This window comes from Stegostoma tigrinum, chromosome 4 (assembly GCF_030684315.1).
Source record: "Stegostoma tigrinum isolate sSteTig4 chromosome 4, sSteTig4.hap1, whole genome shotgun sequence".
NCBI classification, from domain to species: domain Eukaryota; kingdom Metazoa; phylum Chordata; class Chondrichthyes; order Orectolobiformes; family Stegostomatidae; genus Stegostoma; species Stegostoma tigrinum.
This window is the reverse complement of record NC_081357.1, coordinates 38163330-38182384: the sequence shown is the minus strand read 5'-3', so window position 1 is coordinate 38182384 and position 19055 is coordinate 38163330. Positions and strand designations below refer to the sequence as shown.

Here is a 19055-nt window from a genome sequence, read left to right as displayed (position 1 = left end):
AACAACAAAAACAGAGATTGGGAATGATTACTGTTAATTTGCGGACTGTCGCTATTTGTAGTACTGCCAACAGGAGGCGCAGTTAGCACGCTACACTGACACTTGCCCCAGACAGACTGTACAACTTGCAACATTCGTGCAGTCACGTTTTTTTTAAACATTTTTGCTCGCTTGGTTTTTAAAGCAGTTCGGTTACACAGGCTGCAATTTATAAGATATGTGGGAGATATATTTAAACTGGTCAAATCCCTTCGGAACAGGCATAACTTCCGATAATCTACTTTATCCGGGTCTCAGTGTCTGGTAGGATTCCAAAGTGCTTCAAGCAGTTTTACATTTAAAATGACGCGCACACACAGCTGACTTCGACTTCACGGGAAATACGAAACGAGCTTCAAGAAAATACTGGCGAAATTATTCCCTACCGATCGCAATATCATTTGCACCGTCGAGATATCCAGTCGCGGTGTCAAATGCAACTTATGTTAACAACAGCAATTAACATTTCGCCGGTTTTTTTCACTTATTTCTTTCGAAAGACCACCATTTGGTTAGGAAAATACAAGGGTCTCATTAAAATCAGGGTGTGTAAAATGACAGGGTCTTGTGCAGTGGAAATGAATTACTGTAATCTTCACAATGAATCGCTCGCGTTTGAAGTCTTTCATGTCAGCAGCCCTAACCCAACAGGTTCCCCCGGGCTCGAAGGTTATAGGTAACTCCAGAATTCCCAGCACTGAGGGGAGAAATCCTGTTGGTTGTTAAATAAGTGATATATTTAAAAGTCCGGTTTGTCGGCTGGGGTGCAGGATGACAAGCAGCTGTTTGGAATAGAATTCCTCACTGACATTAGCCACACAGCAGCCTTCACTTTTCATTGAATTTCCCTGGGACAGTAAATTACACCTCGCGAGGAGCCCCGCCCCTAGCCGGCGGTGATTGGCCGTACGGAGCCACTACTAGGCGGGCGCCAGCTACCTATTCGCCTGTACAGTTGTCAATCAGCGTGTCTCCGCCCACCCAGCTCTCCAGCTGCTGAGAATTGATACATTCATGGAAGAAATGGGTATGGGGAGGGAGCTGGTGCGAGAAAAGGAAGAGGGTCCTTTCAATCCTCACTTGCCACCAGCTTCATTTTGGAAACCCTAGCCCCCCGCCCACTCCATTCCCGGAAAACACTGATTGTGGGGGACGGGCAGAAAAATATTAAAAGTTTAAGCAATGTGCATTATTTTGAGTCGTTTAAGGTGCGAGCGAGCGCCAGGCCTCAGCAATTTATGCAAATATAATAGGCGTGCCATGTCCGTGACTCACTACCGGAACTGCACGGAGAAGCCATATAAAAACTAATGGGAGAGTTAATACGCAGATAGCTAGAGCTTTGCGGCTCGCGCAGACGAGGGAATTAAAAAAAAGCAGAGAGAAGGAGGATAAGAAATTGATCACGTCTGTAAAATAATAAAATAAATCTCTCCCCCTCTCTGTCATTCTCTGACGAAGTGAGCCTGCACATTACAATGGCTGATGAAAATGCCAACACGAAATGCAGTAGTTTTAACGTTCTGAACTGGGAGCAAGTGCAGCGGCTGGACAGGATCCTGACAGAGACGATCCCGATCCACGGGCGGGGAAACTTCCCGACCCTGGAGCTGAAGCCCCGGCAGATCGTGCAGGTGGTGCGGAGCCGCTTGGAGGAGAAGCGGATCCGGGTGCGGGATGTGAGGCTGAACGGCTCGGCGGCTAGTCACGTCCTGCACCAACGCAGCGGGCTGGGCTACAAGGACCTGGACCTTATCTTCCGGGCTGACCTGAGCGGGGACAAGGAGTTTCAGACCGTCAAGAACGTGGTGCTGGATTGCCTCTTGGATTTTTTGCCCGAGGGCGTGAACAAGGAGAAGATTACCCCGCTGACCCTGAAGGAAGCCTATGTGCAGAAGATGGTGAAAGTTTGCAACGACTCGGACCGCTGGAGCCTCATCTCGCTGTCAAATAACAGCGGCAAGAACGTCGAACTGAAGTTCGTGGACTCGCTGCGGCGCCAGTTCGAGTTCAGCGTGGACGCCTTCCAGATTAACCTGGACTCGCTGCTGCTTTTCTATGAGTGCTCGGAGCACCCCATGTCCGAGCACTTCCACCCCACCATCCTGGGCGAGAGCGTCTACGGCGACTTCGAGGAGGCGCTGGAGCATCTGCAGCACAAAGTAATCGCCACCAGGAACCCCGAGGAGATCCGCGGCGGCGGCCTCCTCAAGTACTGCAACCTGCTGGTGCGGGGCTTCCGGGCGGCCTCCGAGAGCGAGATGAAGGCGCTGCAGCGGTACATGTGCTCCCGCTTCTTCATCGACTTCTCGGACATCGGCGAGCAGCAGAGGAAGCTGGAGTCCTACCTGCAGAACCACTTCCTGGGCCTGGAGGACCGTAAGTATGACTATCTGATGACCCTACAGAGGGTGGTCAACGAGAGCACCGTCTGCCTGATGGGACACGAGAGGAGGCAGACCTTGAACCTCATCACCATGCTGGCCCTCCGGGTCCTGGCTGAGCAGAACATCATCCCCAATGTGGCCAATGTGACCTGCTACTACCAGCCGGCTCCTTACGTGACCGACGCCAACTTCAACAACTACTACATCGCCCATGTGCAGCCGGTGTTTACCTGCCAGCAGCACACCTACTCCACCTGGCTGCCCTGCAACTGAAAGGAAGGCAAGAAGGCTTTGCTGTGATACGGACAAAAGGGGCAAAAAGAGCAGAGGGTGAGAACGCAATGGGGAGGGCACAGCACCTTTCTTTGTGGTTTGGATCGGGGTGGGAGAAACACACTATATATACACACACACACACACACACACACACTAGAAAGTTCGACCCTGCCCTGTCTTGTTTAGTGCAATGCTGATCTGCTCAACTCTTCAGAGCTTAACTTTTAATTAAAAAAAAATAGCTCGCCTGCATTTTTTCCCTCTAGTTGAGGCAGATCGAAACTGTTTGAGAGAGGGGAAGGGGAGTAAAATCACATTCGATTTAACCCCGAGCCAGGAGGTGGGTATGGCAGCTTTAAAATGCTTCTTTTTAAAAAAAAACAAAATGACAAACATTGTTTTTTGCTTTGGCTTTACCTCTCCCATTCTGGCTGTCATCCTACAATGACAACATGGGAATTCAGCACCCGTACACTCTTGTGGTCGGGACTGACCAGCCCCTTTTAACAAAAAATGCTGATTTGGGGGTGAAGGAGAGGCTCAGATTTTCCCTTGCCTGTTCTCCGATAAATTCATACAGCAGAGAAGCTGAAACCTAGAGGTCCGTCTCGTGTTGCCTTCTGTAAACAGGGTGGGGGACCGGTTGCATTTGGGGGCTTGCGATCGCCATGTATGGGATGATACACCAAGTGAAACTGCTTCTTCGCAGTTGCATGCTTTTTTTTTGAGTGCTTTCTAAACTCTAATGGTTTTGCTCCAGACGCAGGATGCAGGATTATTATCAGATGACGACAGAAGTCGCTATTGTGCTATCCGCGGCTCCTGGTTTCAGAGAGCGTACACTTCACTTTTATTTTGGACGTGAAAGTGTGCAGAACGCTTGGCTAATATAATGTTCAAGGACCAAAGATATTTTTCGTTTTATATATGTACAGTATATCAACAAAAAAAACCCATGGACAAGAACAGATGTGGCTAATTTATATTTGTCTACATGAACATGAATCAAAAGTGCCTATTATCTATACGAATGGGAATGGAGATACTGTATTCAAATCTTGTGGCTTAATCCACATTTTTCTTTATCAGGGACAAAAAGAACGTGTTCTTGCACGAATTACTAAATTCCCTATTTTCTTGGAAAATACTTGTACTTCAGAAAAAAGTTGCTGTTTATGTGATAGTTTAAAAGTATGTATTGTCTTGGACAGTGTAGCACTTAGGTAAGTGTTTAAACAAAGTACTTTATATTTTCCAGTTTATAATAAGAGGTTCCTTGGCACTTTGTTTCCTCACTCAGAAAAGGTATAATATGTCATGTGCCACAGTTGCGTTTGAGTTTATGAACTAAATAAAGCACAGTTGGATGTCTGGGGATATATACAGGTGAGAGAGAACTGTGAAATCTTGTAGTTTGCTTATAACACCAACCTAATTGTGAAGTCAGATAAGTAATCCAATTGAATCCTCCTAGAAATGAGGATGGGATACACCTGAGTTGCTCATAACTGGGCTTGTGTATGATCAGGTTGGCTGTCCCAGCACTTCATTAATCATATCCAAATGTGTTATTCTTAATCTAGTTTATGATAAGATCACGTGATTACTTTACTTTATATGACAATTTTGAGGAACAAAATCACCAAAAAAAACCCCTGATTTAGGGCTGCAAACCAAATGAAGTGTTTGACACCTGACTAACCTAAAAAGGTCGGGGAAATACTTGAGCACAAGCCAATGGAAGTTGAATCGGAAAGTGACAATTCAATCTGGATTCTGATTAGGCATATTGGTGGGAGGGGGGTGGGGGGACCTGCCTGTTGTATACTGAGGGAAGGGTCTGCTATCAGTTATTTGACCCATGACAACAACAGCTGTCATTTTGCATAGGCATGTAGTTTTTTTTTTAAACACTGCAACCAAAACATGGTATGTCCAGGTATTACCATTACCCCCACCTCTATCACTGTTCTCCAGTTCAGAAATATGCTTAAAAATGGAGATTGAAGTTTATGGTAAATTGATGAATGAACTGTTTAAGTGACTGCCAGCAGGAGATTGTGCCTGTCCTTTAATCTCTTTAAAATACTTTAATCTCCAATTCTAGTTTACCATGTGTTCCAAATTTGCTCTTTATTGGTGTGCATTTTGGCCAAAGTTTATTATACCTGGATCCATTAAAACATTCCTATAACATGTTTGAAAATTGTAAGAGTTTTGAGCCAGGAGGGGGAGAAGAACTTTGCATTCTGAGCTCTTACAATCAGGAGCTAGGAGAAGTCTTGCCCAATTTGCAGTGGGGAAAGAGTTGTACTGGTTTTTGAATGCACATTTTTTAAAAAAAATGTTCAGTTAATTTTGAAAACAATCATCGTCTGTTACTTGGAAATAAGCACATTCTATTGAGAGAGGTAGGCTTAAAAATGTGCAACAGAATGAACTCAACCGTGCCCTTTGTTTGCTTTATCAAGAACTTGTGTTTACTGTTGCACGTCACTTATACATTCTACAGGACCTGACAAACTGCTTGAAATACAGCACATTGTTTACTTGAGGGAGGTGGGGAAATACCTTCTTTGCCCGACATTGAATGGCATGTATCTTGCTGTTTGTTCAGTGTATTACCCCAGTGATTGATCATGCAAAGGAAAGATTTGTTTCCTCAGTCGGTAGCAGTAGATGCAAATCAGAAGTAGCACATATCTGTCAGAATCACTGTACACCTCGCAGCTGCCTGTTTGCCTTTGAACTAAAGCATGTAGAGAAGGATTGGGGAGATAGGATCAGCTGGTGATGTGGTACATTCATTCTTATCAGTTATTTGGAGTTCCCATGGAAGCCATTCTTCAGCAGTGAGTCATCCTTTATTAGGATCAACACTACTGTGGGAGGCTTGTAGACATCGCTTGTAAAGAGCAAGTCTGTAAAACCACAACATTAGATAACTCTCTTTCAAGCATTGGGATTGGGAGTGGGAAAGCAAAAGATTTAGGAGACCTAAACTGGTTCCAAAACGTATCACTGCCACGATATCAAACTGGTAAAGAAAGAGTTTAAAAAGCAGTGTTGCAGCTAATATTGAGATAGCTTAAAACTACTCTGCCAAATTGTTAAGTGGAAATTGGTAGTAGAGGCTGCAAACTATGAAGCCTCAATGTGTTTTTCTGATTTGGTTGAGAACTGGTAAGGAGGAGGGGGAGCAAAGGGATGAAGAATTTGCACGAATTCCAGTTAATAGCACATGTAGCAACACAATTGTAACACGTGTAGCAACACGACAGGCTGAAATTACCAACTTTTTTTTACAATATTGAATGGAATTTCAGCTGCCGTGGCCCTTTTAACAACCAGAGTGGTGTGGGAGGCTTGCTTTTTAAGTGACCATCCAAGCATGAATAGTTAAATGGTGCGTTTTACCAAAATCTTTCATGTTGATAAATCTTTTTGACAGTTGGATTAGCTGCTGTTTGTTTATTTTTAAAATCCCCTTTTCAACTTATGCTGAATACTGTCAACAAGTGATTGAATTGTTTAGAAATGTATGTACTTTTTCTCATTTTCAGCCCCCCCACCCTCAACACACACGTGTGTACACGCTCCACCCCCCGCCTTAGTTGCTTTTGCCACTAATTGGTGGGGGGAGCTGTTATTCCAAGTTGAAACAAAGTACGCCAGCTGAAATTCTGAAGTAAAATGTACTGCAACTTGCAATGTCTAAGGTTTAAGGTTTTTTAAGTCTGTAATCACCTTGTGAGATTTTTTGTTGCATTTGAATGTTCTGCAATCCCACCCCAACTCCTCACCCCCCCCCCCCCCTTAAGGAAAAAGAATCATATGTACTTGTGGGCAAAAAGAACATTTGAATATCCCCAAGATTCCCCAGCAGGTTGGGTGGCTTGCTGTATGCCTTGGAATACGAGGAAGGCTCTGTGCATTTACTTTTTCTTCAACTGGCGCACGTATGTTTGGCTTCTGAGAGGCTTCCTGTTACAGCAAACTGTGACTTGGATTTGTCTGCTGGACTGTGTGACTGGGGGCTCTGTCAAAGAGGAAATCAAGAAGCTGATGGAACCTAGACTTTGAAGACGTAAGCATCTGTGTTAGTCACAAAGGGAACAGATTGTGAATTTTGTTTACACAATCCAATATTTGGATTTTTTGTTTTTTTGGTAAATAAAAGGAAGTTATTTTTTTCTATTGATGTGCGTCTAAGTGTCTTTAATGTGTCTTTTTGAATAAAAGGGCTAACCGTTGCTTTCTAATGTCTAAACATTGCTGAAATCTAAACAGAGCACTTTCACAGAAGCTGAGCATTCAGCAAGTTCTGACTGCATCTTGGAAAATGCAGCCATACCAGCCAAGTGGAGCTAGTTCAAGTAGTTCAAAATAAATGAAAATTGTTGCCAGGAGTTCTTGGCTTGAATAACATTCGATTTTAGCACATTAACCTTTTGCTTGCCCTTCAGTGGGTGGGGTGACAGGGGAATGGGTGAGGATAACTATGCTCATGGTTGATTACCAAAATTGCTACATTATAAATAACAGGGAAGATGGTTATAGTAGCCTGTGTTTTTTTTTGTGTGGTGGGTGTGATAAAGGATCTCTTTCTCACTTGGAATTACGGATACGCTTGCGTTTTGAATTGTTTGCATTATAGGCTTCCAAAAATGGGAAATTGTTGAATTAGATATCCTTTTCTGCTTTAAGAAAACTTGCTTTCACAGAACCCCTGCCTTTTGAATGTTTTCAAGGGCACGTCAGTGTTTTCTGTGGCCTGTTGTATTTTGACTTTGTCGTAACTGTGACGACAAGCATTGGTCTGTGCTTCTTGGTGGCATTAAAAATAATACTTAACTGATGCCCTAGAATGAGATTTTAGAAAACAACCAATTTGACCAACTCTCCTGCAACCGATTAACAAATTTATTACTTCATTTTGCAACTATTCAAGTGATTTTAAGCAGGAGTAGTCAAAACTTAGTTTTAAGGAAGGTGTGGAATGGCAATGACTTTACAAAAATAGCTGATCCTAGTTTATTTCAGGATTGAAGAAGATCACCTGTACAATTCAAAAGCTAAGTAAGGCATAAGTGTGTATTTCACACACTTCTGAATGTGATCAAGGGGAATGCTGACCATTTCAGTTTTAGCCATGCAGCACATTTAATGCTGCATGTAATGTGATTATATCTATGATTTTTTTTAGGATTGGCAAATGAACATGAGATTCTACCTGAATTTTTTTTTTCAGTCTTAACTAAAACTGCTTTAAATTGTCTGAATAATTTTAAGGTTAGGGTGACTATAAGGAAGCAATCTTTCTGAAATGATGGAGAATCTGCTAGTGGCAAATTCCTGTATACACAGCTGCACGTTTTGTTGACTAAAATCAAGCTAAGTAAATATTTCTCAAGAAATGATCTTCATCAGTTTCATATTTAGATTACTTACATTTTGTGCCATTGCCTTTATTTGGATAAAGAATCAAATTAACCCATTATATAAATTCATTGGGCCCTGTAATACTATAGAACTACGTTCTCAAGAAAGCTATTTACATTTCTGTTTTGGTTGCATAGAAAAAGGAATCTGAATCCACAAAGCAAGAAAGTCATCAAAACAAAAAAACTGAAGATAGAGAAAACCAGGTTAAGAAGTAACCATTTTAAGCAGCTTTTGTAAATTGGGAGGCAGCATTGTATTCAAATTTGTGGGGAGTGTCACACTATATTGGGATGTAATGTTGAAAGAGAAGCTGTTGGTTGTACAGTAGACATGGGAAATAAAGAATAATCTGGTTTCTGAGCAATTAAGAAGTATTCATGCAATAAAATACTAAAGCAGGGTTAAGATCATATCAGTGGATGGGGACAAATAGCCAGGAGCAGTAGGCATCAACAGAATGTTACTTTGGGTGAAAATTCGCATCTGTTGTTTATGGAGAGTTGAGCCAGGGTGATTGGTAAACAAGGAGACTATTATGAAATATAGGTTAGGTGTTCAAATTTACATGATTCTCATACCTGTGGAGTTGGTGAAAACATATCTTCAGCATCATCAGGTGGGCATTATCAGTTTTGAATTAAAATTGGGATTGACTCAAGGTAGAGATAATTAAATGACTTTACTGCATTACATTTTAAAGTATGGCTGCATTCTGACCTGTTGTACCTGATGTATGAACTATTAAGTTTTTATATATAATTAAAAAAATGAATCATAAAAATTGCAGAATTAGTTGGCATAGAATAAGCAAATCTGCAAAAGATAGGTGCTCTGTTTCCAAAAAAGCATCTGGTGTGGATTGCAAACATGTTGTTGGGCATGCACTACAGTGCTTCCAATAAAAATTCTAGAGTTCTGAAACTTAGTTATATTCCTATAAATCTTTTTTTTTGGAGAAAATTCATATTTGAAATGTTGGGTGTGGGACTGTAATAACAAACTAACCACTGAGGACTCATTTCTGGCAACTTTATTGCCTTGCAGTTGGGCTAATGCTAGATAAGTGGGCAAACAGTTCTGTAATCACACTATCTTATTGTTCCTGTGGGAGAATGTAAACCTAATATAGACTGTAACACTTGAACCTGCACAATGTGCCCTTTTCATCCTGAAATCTTGTCATAAAGTACAGTGTATTTATTAAATTTTAATAGGGAGTTAAAAGCCAGCAGTGTATTCCTTTTAATAACATTGTTCGCTTCTTACATTTTGAAAGTAAATGTTTTCTCAGCTGTTTTCTGATTTCTGTAATCGGTAGTCTGCTCTTTTAATTGTACATGAATTGATTTTTTTTCTCTCTCGCTGAGCATATGGAGGAAAATTAGCATAGTTACAGCCTGAATTCCTGCTTAAACACTATTTTGTTTGGTCTCATCATTCCAAGTTACAGAGGAAACAAGTCATTGTACAGGAAATACAAGTTCTTAATTAGATTGGTTGTTTTATTCTTAAGAATTACAATGTGGCTTCAGAGTGATGAGAGGAATGACGATATTAACAACTTTCTAATTGAGTTTAGGTAAATTTCTAGGTTCAAACCATAATCAATCCCAATCCCAATTGGGTGTCTGAGTGCACAGGAGGTGTGTCTGCACAACTATTGCTACGAGCTAGAGTATAAATTGTGCTCGCTAACAGCAAAGTCATTTAGGTTTTTAAAAGTTTGATCATGTGAACTTGCTTAATTTAGTACATGCAGGGTGTCGAAATTGAAAGCTATACATTAAAGAGTATACTTTTAATAATGATCCCTTGGCTACAGTGTTGGACCATATGTGGCCATGTACCATAATAGTGCTGTCAGTAAAGTTTTTCTTCCCCTCATCCCATGAATAATGAATCTTGGTAAGGCACATCAGGGAAGTCCTAGGTTTGTTGATTTAGCTGATTTTAATTGGGTTGACATTCTGAGGTATTACATTAGCCTGGGTATTTTTGGGCAAAATAAATGAGAACCCAATCATCTTATTTCTCTTTTGACAACTGCCCAGTGATACCTGATATTAAAATTAGGAATATTAAGTAAGAAAGGGACCCACAGCTTTGGAAAATTAATGTCCCATGCAATCACAAGCCTTCAAAGTACTGACTTAAAAATGATCACTCAGATAAGACACCAGAGAGGCACTGACACTGATCTCGAAGTGAATCAATGCCTTCAGAAAAGGATATACAAAGAGAGAAAATTAAAGGGATAAGACTACTTTTCAGATTTCAGACAATCATTTTGTGCTTTTATTTTGGCTTTGAATTAAATGGCACACTTGAAATTTTGGGGTTAGAATTTTATTATTATCCTGATCAAAGCAATTTTTGAGGGGCCTGGTAATGACACATTGCCTTTATTTCATGCATTAATATGGTAAACAGTTCAAAGGAACTTTACAGAAGCCATGTAAGGAGACAGGTGGCCAAAAGCTTGGCAAAAGAATCTTTAAAACCTAGCTATTTTTAGAGATGCCAAGACAGCAGACTGGTTTCAGGAAAGAATTACAGAACATGAGGCCTTGGCATCTGAAGTTTATAGTGTGATTATTTAAAACCAGAGATATATGAAGAGTATAAAATTGGAAGAGTGCAGAGATGTGAGTTGTCAGATTGGAAAATTTTACTGAGATGGAGAGAAGTGAGGCCACAGAAGGATTTAATAAAAAATGAGAATTATAGGATTGGCTTCAGCAATTTTAATGTTGACCAGTGAGATTAGAAATGATGAATGAATGGAATCAGTTACAAGTGGGGATGACTAGTAGAGTTTTAATTGAGCTTTGGGTTGGAGTCCCAGCAGGGGAAAAAATTAGAATTACCATCTCTGGAAGGAGCAAAGTCACTGCTGAGAGTTTCAACTGAGGTATCGAGATGAGTGGTGCAGAGTTGAAAGTGAATAGCCTTAATGGAGTAGATATGAAATTGAAAGCTCAGCTTAGGGTCAGATAAGATGACAGTGTTTCAGGTGACTTGCTTCAGCTTGAACAGTGGCCAGTGTAAGATATGGAGTTGGTGATAAAGGGTGGAGTTTATGGTTGAGACTGAAATCAATGATGTTTGCATGCTTGACATTTAATTGAATGCAAGACAAACTAGAAGAAATTGAGCACAGAGTGGAACGTTCAGTAGCGTTAGTGGTCAAGTAGAGCTCAATGTCATCAGCTTACAGGCAAAGGCTTTGTTTTTCGTCAGATGTTACTGAAGTGCAAGTGAGAAGCAGGAAGTGAACACGTATTAATCCTGGTTGGTAAGTGGGGGTAGAGGATGCTGCTGTCAAATATAAAGCACAACATAAATCCTCATGTCTTAATTCCAAAAATTTGTTATTCAACATTTTTTAAATGTGAAAGCTAGATAAAGCTATTTCCATTTATATAGAAAGTCCACTTGGGCAAAGTGTTTATTGGAGTTACACTGGCGTCAATATAACTTAAAACCACATTATAATTTCAAAACATTAGAATGACTTGTTCTTGCATTTTGGCCTGAACCTCGAAAGAATATAAATAAATATTTCAAAATACATCTTTTAAGTAGTTGTAATGAGTATACATACTTATAACTGCTTAATATAAACTGTTACTCTTTTACTGAATTACTTCAGCATGCAACAACTTGACCCTACTCAGGAAATCAAACCCAAAGATGAGCCCTGCAGGACCTGCTTTATGCATTGTATGGGAATCAAATGTGGTATCTTCAGACAGTATTGATGCAACAGCTATTAACTCGATTTGAAAGAGGCTCCTAAGATGCTACTTGGCCTGCTGTGTTCATCCAGCTCCACACTTTCTTACCTCCTGAAAGCAAGTTCAGTGAAGATGTTGTACTGTGAGGATTACATCTTTACTGATACAAATGCATAGCTGAAAAAAAAACAGTAAAGAAGCCCACAATAATAAGAACAATTTAAATAGTAAAAAAAGCCGCGTCTTGTTTTGAAGTTGTATAATCTACGTATTCTGATGAACAGCCATTGAGGATTGAAACATGATTGTAGCAATGTCTCCCTGCATCTTCTCCACAACTACTGTTATGTGACTAATACGTGCCTGATCCAAAAATACATCCGCTCACCTACATATCTTGGGATAACTACAACTGAGACATATGACTAGTGACCACTTTCTCATTTTATCTAACATTTGTTTAATTTGATGGCCAGGTTACAACTCCTTCTTTTGTAATGTTGTTATCTAATAGAATCCAACAAAAGCACCTGCATTCTTCAATAATGAATAAATTATGAGTAAACAAATGAAGAAGGGTCTCAACCCGAAATGTCAACTTTCCTGCTCCTCTGATGCTGCCTGGCCTGCTGTGTTTCTCCAGTTCCACACTATGTTATCTATAGAAAAGACTGAACTTCTTTTTATAATTTTTGAGAAAATGGTTCAATTATCTACAGAATTAATTTAACTCCTTAGTTGTCCAATTGTGAGCAGCTCAATTCCCTCAATATATTGTATGCTTCAGTTTCCAGATGAACAATTGAAGCAATCGTTGTGTGCTAGATTTAGAAAGGTTAGCCAACCATTTACTTCTGTTGTGCTGTTTGATTGTCCAGCCAGATGTTGATTACCCTCTCGAATTCATTTCCTTCCTTCCCCTTGCAAATAGAACTGCTGCTTTTGCTCAATCTGGTAATAAACATAAATCCAACATTATGAATCATTGTTATTACATCACTGTAAGAGATTGGCCTGCTTGGATCCAGTTTCATTTTCATTTCTAATCTAAATCTAGGCTGTTGCTATGCAGTGCACAGTTGCATTTTCCTTTAAATCTGGAGTAATGCGATCATCTCCTACAGGAAACTGCAAGTGATTGGAATTTTTTTTTGCTGCATTAAATCTGAAAGTTCACTAATTGCTAAAAATCTTGGTTGTGATGATCCTCAAATAATCTCTCACTTACTAGTTTGCAGTAACTTTGTCATTCTGAACCAGACGTAAGCGTTAGAGGATTGTTGGCTATTTATCTAATGTCACAATAGACGATGGGCTGCTAACATAAGGATATTTCCTTTGAAGGCTGAACCTTGTGAATTAATATGTAAAACACTCTTATCTGTGAAAATAAATAGTAACTACATTAAAGGTCGCCGTTTAACCATAGTCCAGAGTTTTGTATTCACCCACATAAAGTAAATGAACTAAAGCAATGCTGATTGAAAATGCTCCCCTAACAAGTAATGATTCACTTTTCGTATTGGGGATTGGACTTTTATTCAGATTTGAGAAGGGTGCACAGAGGCGCCATTTATAATTGGAACCAATACTCTATCATGCTGGATAGGTCAGATTCTACTTTTATGAGATCACTAAACTTTGCCTGAGATTTGCCAGTGTCTTGTTGAGGGAAATGGCATGGATTCTGCTCATCTATCAATTTTTCTGTGGAGAAACCACAAATCAGTTGTCTTGGCCATGTTTCAAACTAATGGCAGAACAATAAGTTAGCAGAAATTGCTGATATCGCCAGTAGTAATCTCAGAGTGAAAGCCACTTGCTGTTGGCTGATAGACGAGGGTAGGAGGAAGCAGATTCTCATTGGCCAATCAAGAAGGCCACTTCCAACCAAAAGTAATGACATAAAATATTAAAGTGTAAAGAACGGTATTTATGGAGATGAATTGTATCGTCTGCTGCAGCATAACTGATAACACAGTTGAGGGTGGCCCGAACTAAAATGCATTTGAATACCGACCAAAATGTCATATATTTTGTCTCCAAGAATATTCTTAGAGCAGGCAAATAAAATGTAAAGGACTAGTAACAATTTGACGAATAAGGGCTTTCTGCATTCTCAAAGGGAAGCGCTGATTAAATGTTGATGTAAACATTTTAATGGCACACTTTTGTGGTTTTGGAGAGAATTTTATGTCGACTACTACTGAAAACCTGTCCAAAATGACGGGCAATTTTCCCCATTCAATCTGGATACCAAGAACTGTTCGTGCAATGGCTTGCTTCTGAACGTCAACCAATGTGACCTAATAAAGTCTAATACAATGGCCTTAAATATATGTGGAGTCAACTACTATTGCAATCCAAATAAGAAATCAATTTTGTACTTCAAACATGATAGTTTTACAATAAAATAACACTTAGGAATGTTGAATTAAGCTTACACTGTGATTTTGTGAGAAAGTAATAGAATTAAAACTAACTGTACTATTCAATGTCATATAATTGATACTGATGGTTATCCAGGCATCCCAAAGCTTAGCGTTATTAGAACTGACAGATTTATCTTTGGTCTGTGAGGTGCTCTACATTATTCCATGCCAAGGTAATCAGCTATTAATGCAAACACATGAACATGCGAAGTGCATGGCCAGGGAGAGGCAACCTTTTTGCAGCGTTCACACAGCCTCTGTGACAATGGTTCCAATGGAACAGTGCCATTTTCCAGATTGTTTCTGCTGTTCCCTGAATCTGTTTTGTTTTTGTTAAAGAAGTCGGGTATTTCCAACAATCTGGCAAATAATATGCTGATACATCTCTGAGGGCTGAGGGAAACAGGGGTAATGGTGGATGCAGGTAGTTGACTGCTTTAATCAAGGAATTTTAACATAAGTCACAAACCAAAACAAATTATAGTAAGTTGAAGACAATAAAATGTGAGGCTGGATGAACACAGCAGGCCCAGCAGCATCTCAGGAGCACAAAAGCTGATGTTTCGGGCCTAGACCCTTCATCAGAGAGGGGGATGGGGAGAGAGCTCTGGAATAAATAGGGAGAGAGAGGGAGGCGGACCGAAGATGGAGAGAAAAGAAGATAGGTGGAGAGGAGAGTATAGGTGGGGAGGTAGGGAGGGGATAGGTCAGTCCAGGGAAGATGGACAGGTCAAGGAGGTGGGATGAGGTTAGTAGGTAGGAGATGGAGGTGCGGCTTGGGGTGGGAGGAAGGGATGGGTGAGAGGAAGAACAGGTTAGGGAGGCAGAGACAGGTTGGACTGGTACCATCAAACCCGCAGACAAGGGTGGCGCAGTGGTAGTATGGCGCACTGACCTCTACATCGCCAATGCCAGACGCCAACTCTCCGACACCACCTCCTACCGCCCCCTTGATCATGACCCCACACCCGAGCACCAAACCATCATCTCCAACACCATTCATGATCTCATCACCTCAGGGGACCTCCCATCTACAGCCTCCAACCTCATTGTTCCCCAACCCCCGCACGGCCCGTTTCTATCTCCTTCCCAAAATCCACAAACCTGCCTGCCCTGGTCGACCCATCGTCTCAGCCCGCTCCTGTCCCACCGAACTCATCTCCACCTATCTGGACTCCATTTTCTCCCCTTTGGTCCAGGAACTCCCCACCTACGTCCGTGACACCACCCACGCCCTCCACCTCCTCCAGGACTTCCTATTCCCTGGCCCCCAACACCTCATTTTCACCATGGACGTCCAGTCCCTATACACCTGCATTCCGCATGCAGATGGCCTTAAGGCCCTCTGCTTCTTCCTGTCCCGCAGGCCCGACCAGTCACCCTCCACCGACACCCTCATCCGCCTAGCCGAACTCGTCCTCACCCTCAACAACTTCTCTTTCGATTCCTCCCACTTCCTACAGACTAAGGGGGTGGCCATGGGCACCCGCATGGGCCCCAGCTATGCCTGCCTCTTTGTAGGTTACGTGGAACAGTCCCTCTTCCGCACCTACACAGGTCCCAAACCCCACCTCTTCCTCCGTTACATTGATGACTGTATCGGCGTCGCCTCTTGCTCCCCAGAGGGGCTCGAACAGTTCATCCACTTCACCAACACCTTCCACCCCAACCTTCAGTTCACCTGGGCCATCTCCAGCACATCCCTCACCTTCCTGGATCTCTCAGTCTCCATCTCAGGCAACCAGCTTGTAACTGATGTCCATTTCAAGCCCACCGACTCCCACAGCTACCTAAAATACACCTCCTCCCACCCACCGTCCTGCAAAAATTCCATCCCCAATTTCCAATTCCTCCACCTCCGCCGCATCTGCTCCCACGATGAGGCATTCCACTCCCGCACATCCCAGATGTCCAAGTTCTTCAAGGATCGCAACTTTCCCCCCACAGTGGTCGAGAACGCCCTTGACCGCGTCTCCCGTATTTCCCACAACACATCCCTCACACCCCGCCCCCGCCACAACTGCCCAAAGAGGATCCCCCTCATTCTCACACACCACCCCACCAATCTCCGGTTACAACGCATCATTTTCCGACACTTCCGCCATCTACAATTCGACCCCACCACCCAAGACATTTTTGCATCCCCACCCCTGTCTGCCTTCCGGATAGATCACTCTCTCCGTGACTCCCTTGTTCGCTCCACACTGCCCTCCAACCCCACCACACCCGGCACCTTCCCCTGCAACCGCAGGAAATGCTACACTTGCCCCCACACCTCCTCCCTCACCCCTATCCCAGGCCCCAAGTTGACTTTCCACATTAAGCAGAGGTTCACCTGCACATCTGCCAATGTGGTATACTGCATCCACTGTACCCGGTGTGGCTTCCTTTACATTGGGGAAACCAAGCGGAAGCTTGGGGACCGCTTTGCAGAATACCTCCGCTCGGTTCGCAATAAACAACTGCACCTCCCAGTCGCAACCCATTTCCACTCCCTCTCCCATTCTTTAGATGACATGTCCATCATGGGCCTCCTGCAGTGCCACAATGATGCCACCCGAAGGTTGCAGGAACAGCAACTCATATTCCGCTTGGGAACCCTGCAGCCCAATGTTATCAATGTGGACCTCATCAGCTTCAAAATCTCCCTTCCCCCAGCGCATCCCAAAACCAGCCCAGTTTGCCCCCTCCCCCACTGCACCACACAACCAGCCCAGCTCTTCCCCTCCACCCACTGCATCCCAAAACCAGTCCAACCTGTCTCTGCCTCCCTAACCGGTTCTTCCTCTCACCCATCCCTTCCTCCCACCCCAAGCCGCACCTCCATCTCCTACCTACCAACCTCATCCCACCTCCTTGACCTGTCCATCTTCCCTGGACTGACCTATCCCCTCCCTACCTCCCCACCTATACTCTCCTCTCCACCTATCTTCTTTTCTCTCCATCTTCGGTCCGCCTCCCCCTCTCTCCCTATTTATTCCATAACCCTCACCCCATCCCCCTCTCTGATGAAGGGTCTAGGCCCGAAACGTCAGCTTTTGTGCTCCTGAGATGCTGCTTGGCCTGCTGTGTTCATCCAGCCTCACAATTTATTGTCTTGGATTCTCCAGCATCTGCAGTTCCCATTATCACTGATATAATAAGTTGAACCTTGGTTTTAATGAAACCAATTATGCGTGTTTAGAGGTGAGAGGTGTGAAAGGCTGGGAAAATTGTAATCTAATTTTTTATCCACAAGTAGAAAATAAGATCATAAGCTATAGGAGCAGAATTTAGCCCATTGAGTCTTCTCCATCATTTGATCATGGCTGATATGTTTCTCAACCCTATTCTGCCTACTCCCTCATTTTAACAAATAGCTAAACTTACGGTACACATGGACCATAATTCCAGAAGCTCTTAAAATTTCCATAGAATTGCACAATCATATGTTAGTTGTCATCTGAACCTTATCTGTAAGAGTAACTTTAAAAATCTTCAAAGTCTGTTTTGAAATCTATGTACTAAGTGTACTGATTTTAGCCATTGCTTCCAAAGGAGTGTGGTTTACATTGAAGCATAGTAACATAAAAACTTGGAAGGACATATTTAACCATGGGCTTCAGATGGCACGGAAAACCACACCTGTGTAATGTAAGTGCATTTTGGGTGTTATCTGAACTGTTGGTTTATCTCAAAGTGTATCCTCCCATAAATTATATAAAATTATCAACACAATGCATACTTCCTAGGCCTACATAAAGAAGCTAAGGGTGCTGCTGAATACAATCAGTAATGAAGAGCAGAGGAAAAAAAAGAATCATTCAGAGCTGAGAGATAGTAAGAACTACCGAAGCTGGAGGCAGATATAACACAGTGTGGAGGTGGAGGAATACAGCAGGCAGCAGTTCCAAATTATTTTAAAACTTCCTTTGATTAGAGATTCACTATTGTAAGTAGTTTGAAATATGAAATTGGGCCCTCTGATTTGATGAGATAATGGGAACTGCAGATGCTGGAGATTCCAAGATAATAAAATGTGAGGCTGGATGAACACAGCAGGCCAAGCAGCATCTTAGGAGCGCCCTCTGATTTGATGCCTGGCGCTAACAATTTGAGCTCTGCCAACCAAGTAATGCATTCTTTGCGGAATGGAATGTTTCATTTTGTGAATTCCTATCAAATAGTTGTCAAAGAATACAAGCCGGCAGACTTTGAGCTAATTGTGCTGCAATATTTTGGCAGACATAACAAAGGCTTTTTATCTATGCCTCACCACCATTTCAAATGCTGTTTGGATAATAAAAATGCCTGGCAAGACCATGTGTCCAGCAAACTGGAAGAAAACCTAATCTGTGATAGAATGACTCTAATCTAGAATGACTCTAATAGAACTCTAATCCTGCTGTTTGATGGCTGATGAAATAGAAATAGTTTGGAGTTAAGCGATAGTGAGTGGACTGGCATTTCTTGTCACAGAAGGGTTTATTCCCTCGAGAGCAGCATTCCTCAAAAGGGGGAAGTAGACATGTACACTTCCAGCTTCTGGTAGTGCTAGACGTCCAGTGTGTGTCAGTTGCAGGTTCTTTTGCAGCATGCAGAACTGTTCCACATCTAAAGATATACATAATTGTCAGGAACTAACGTAGCTATGCTATAATTTCCTAGTAATTGTTCTGCTTACCAATGTGGATGAGATGTTACTAGCAAATGGGAATCACTTACCCCTAGTGCACACTGCTTTTGTAGAATCATGGCAC

General features: G+C 42.2%; 1 protein-coding gene across 1 annotated transcript; it reads left to right on the top strand.

Annotated features, from left to right (window-relative positions):
• The first annotated feature begins 1233 nt into the window (after positions 1-1233).
• On the top strand, positions 1234-6901 carry tent5aa (terminal nucleotidyltransferase 5Aa). The gene has a single exon (XM_048531438.2). The coding sequence runs from the start codon at positions 1518-1520 to the stop codon at positions 2697-2699; it is 1182 nt and encodes a 393-aa protein (XP_048387395.1). The 5' UTR covers positions 1234-1517; the 3' UTR covers positions 2700-6901.
• The last annotated feature ends 12154 nt before the right edge of the window (positions 6902-19055 follow it).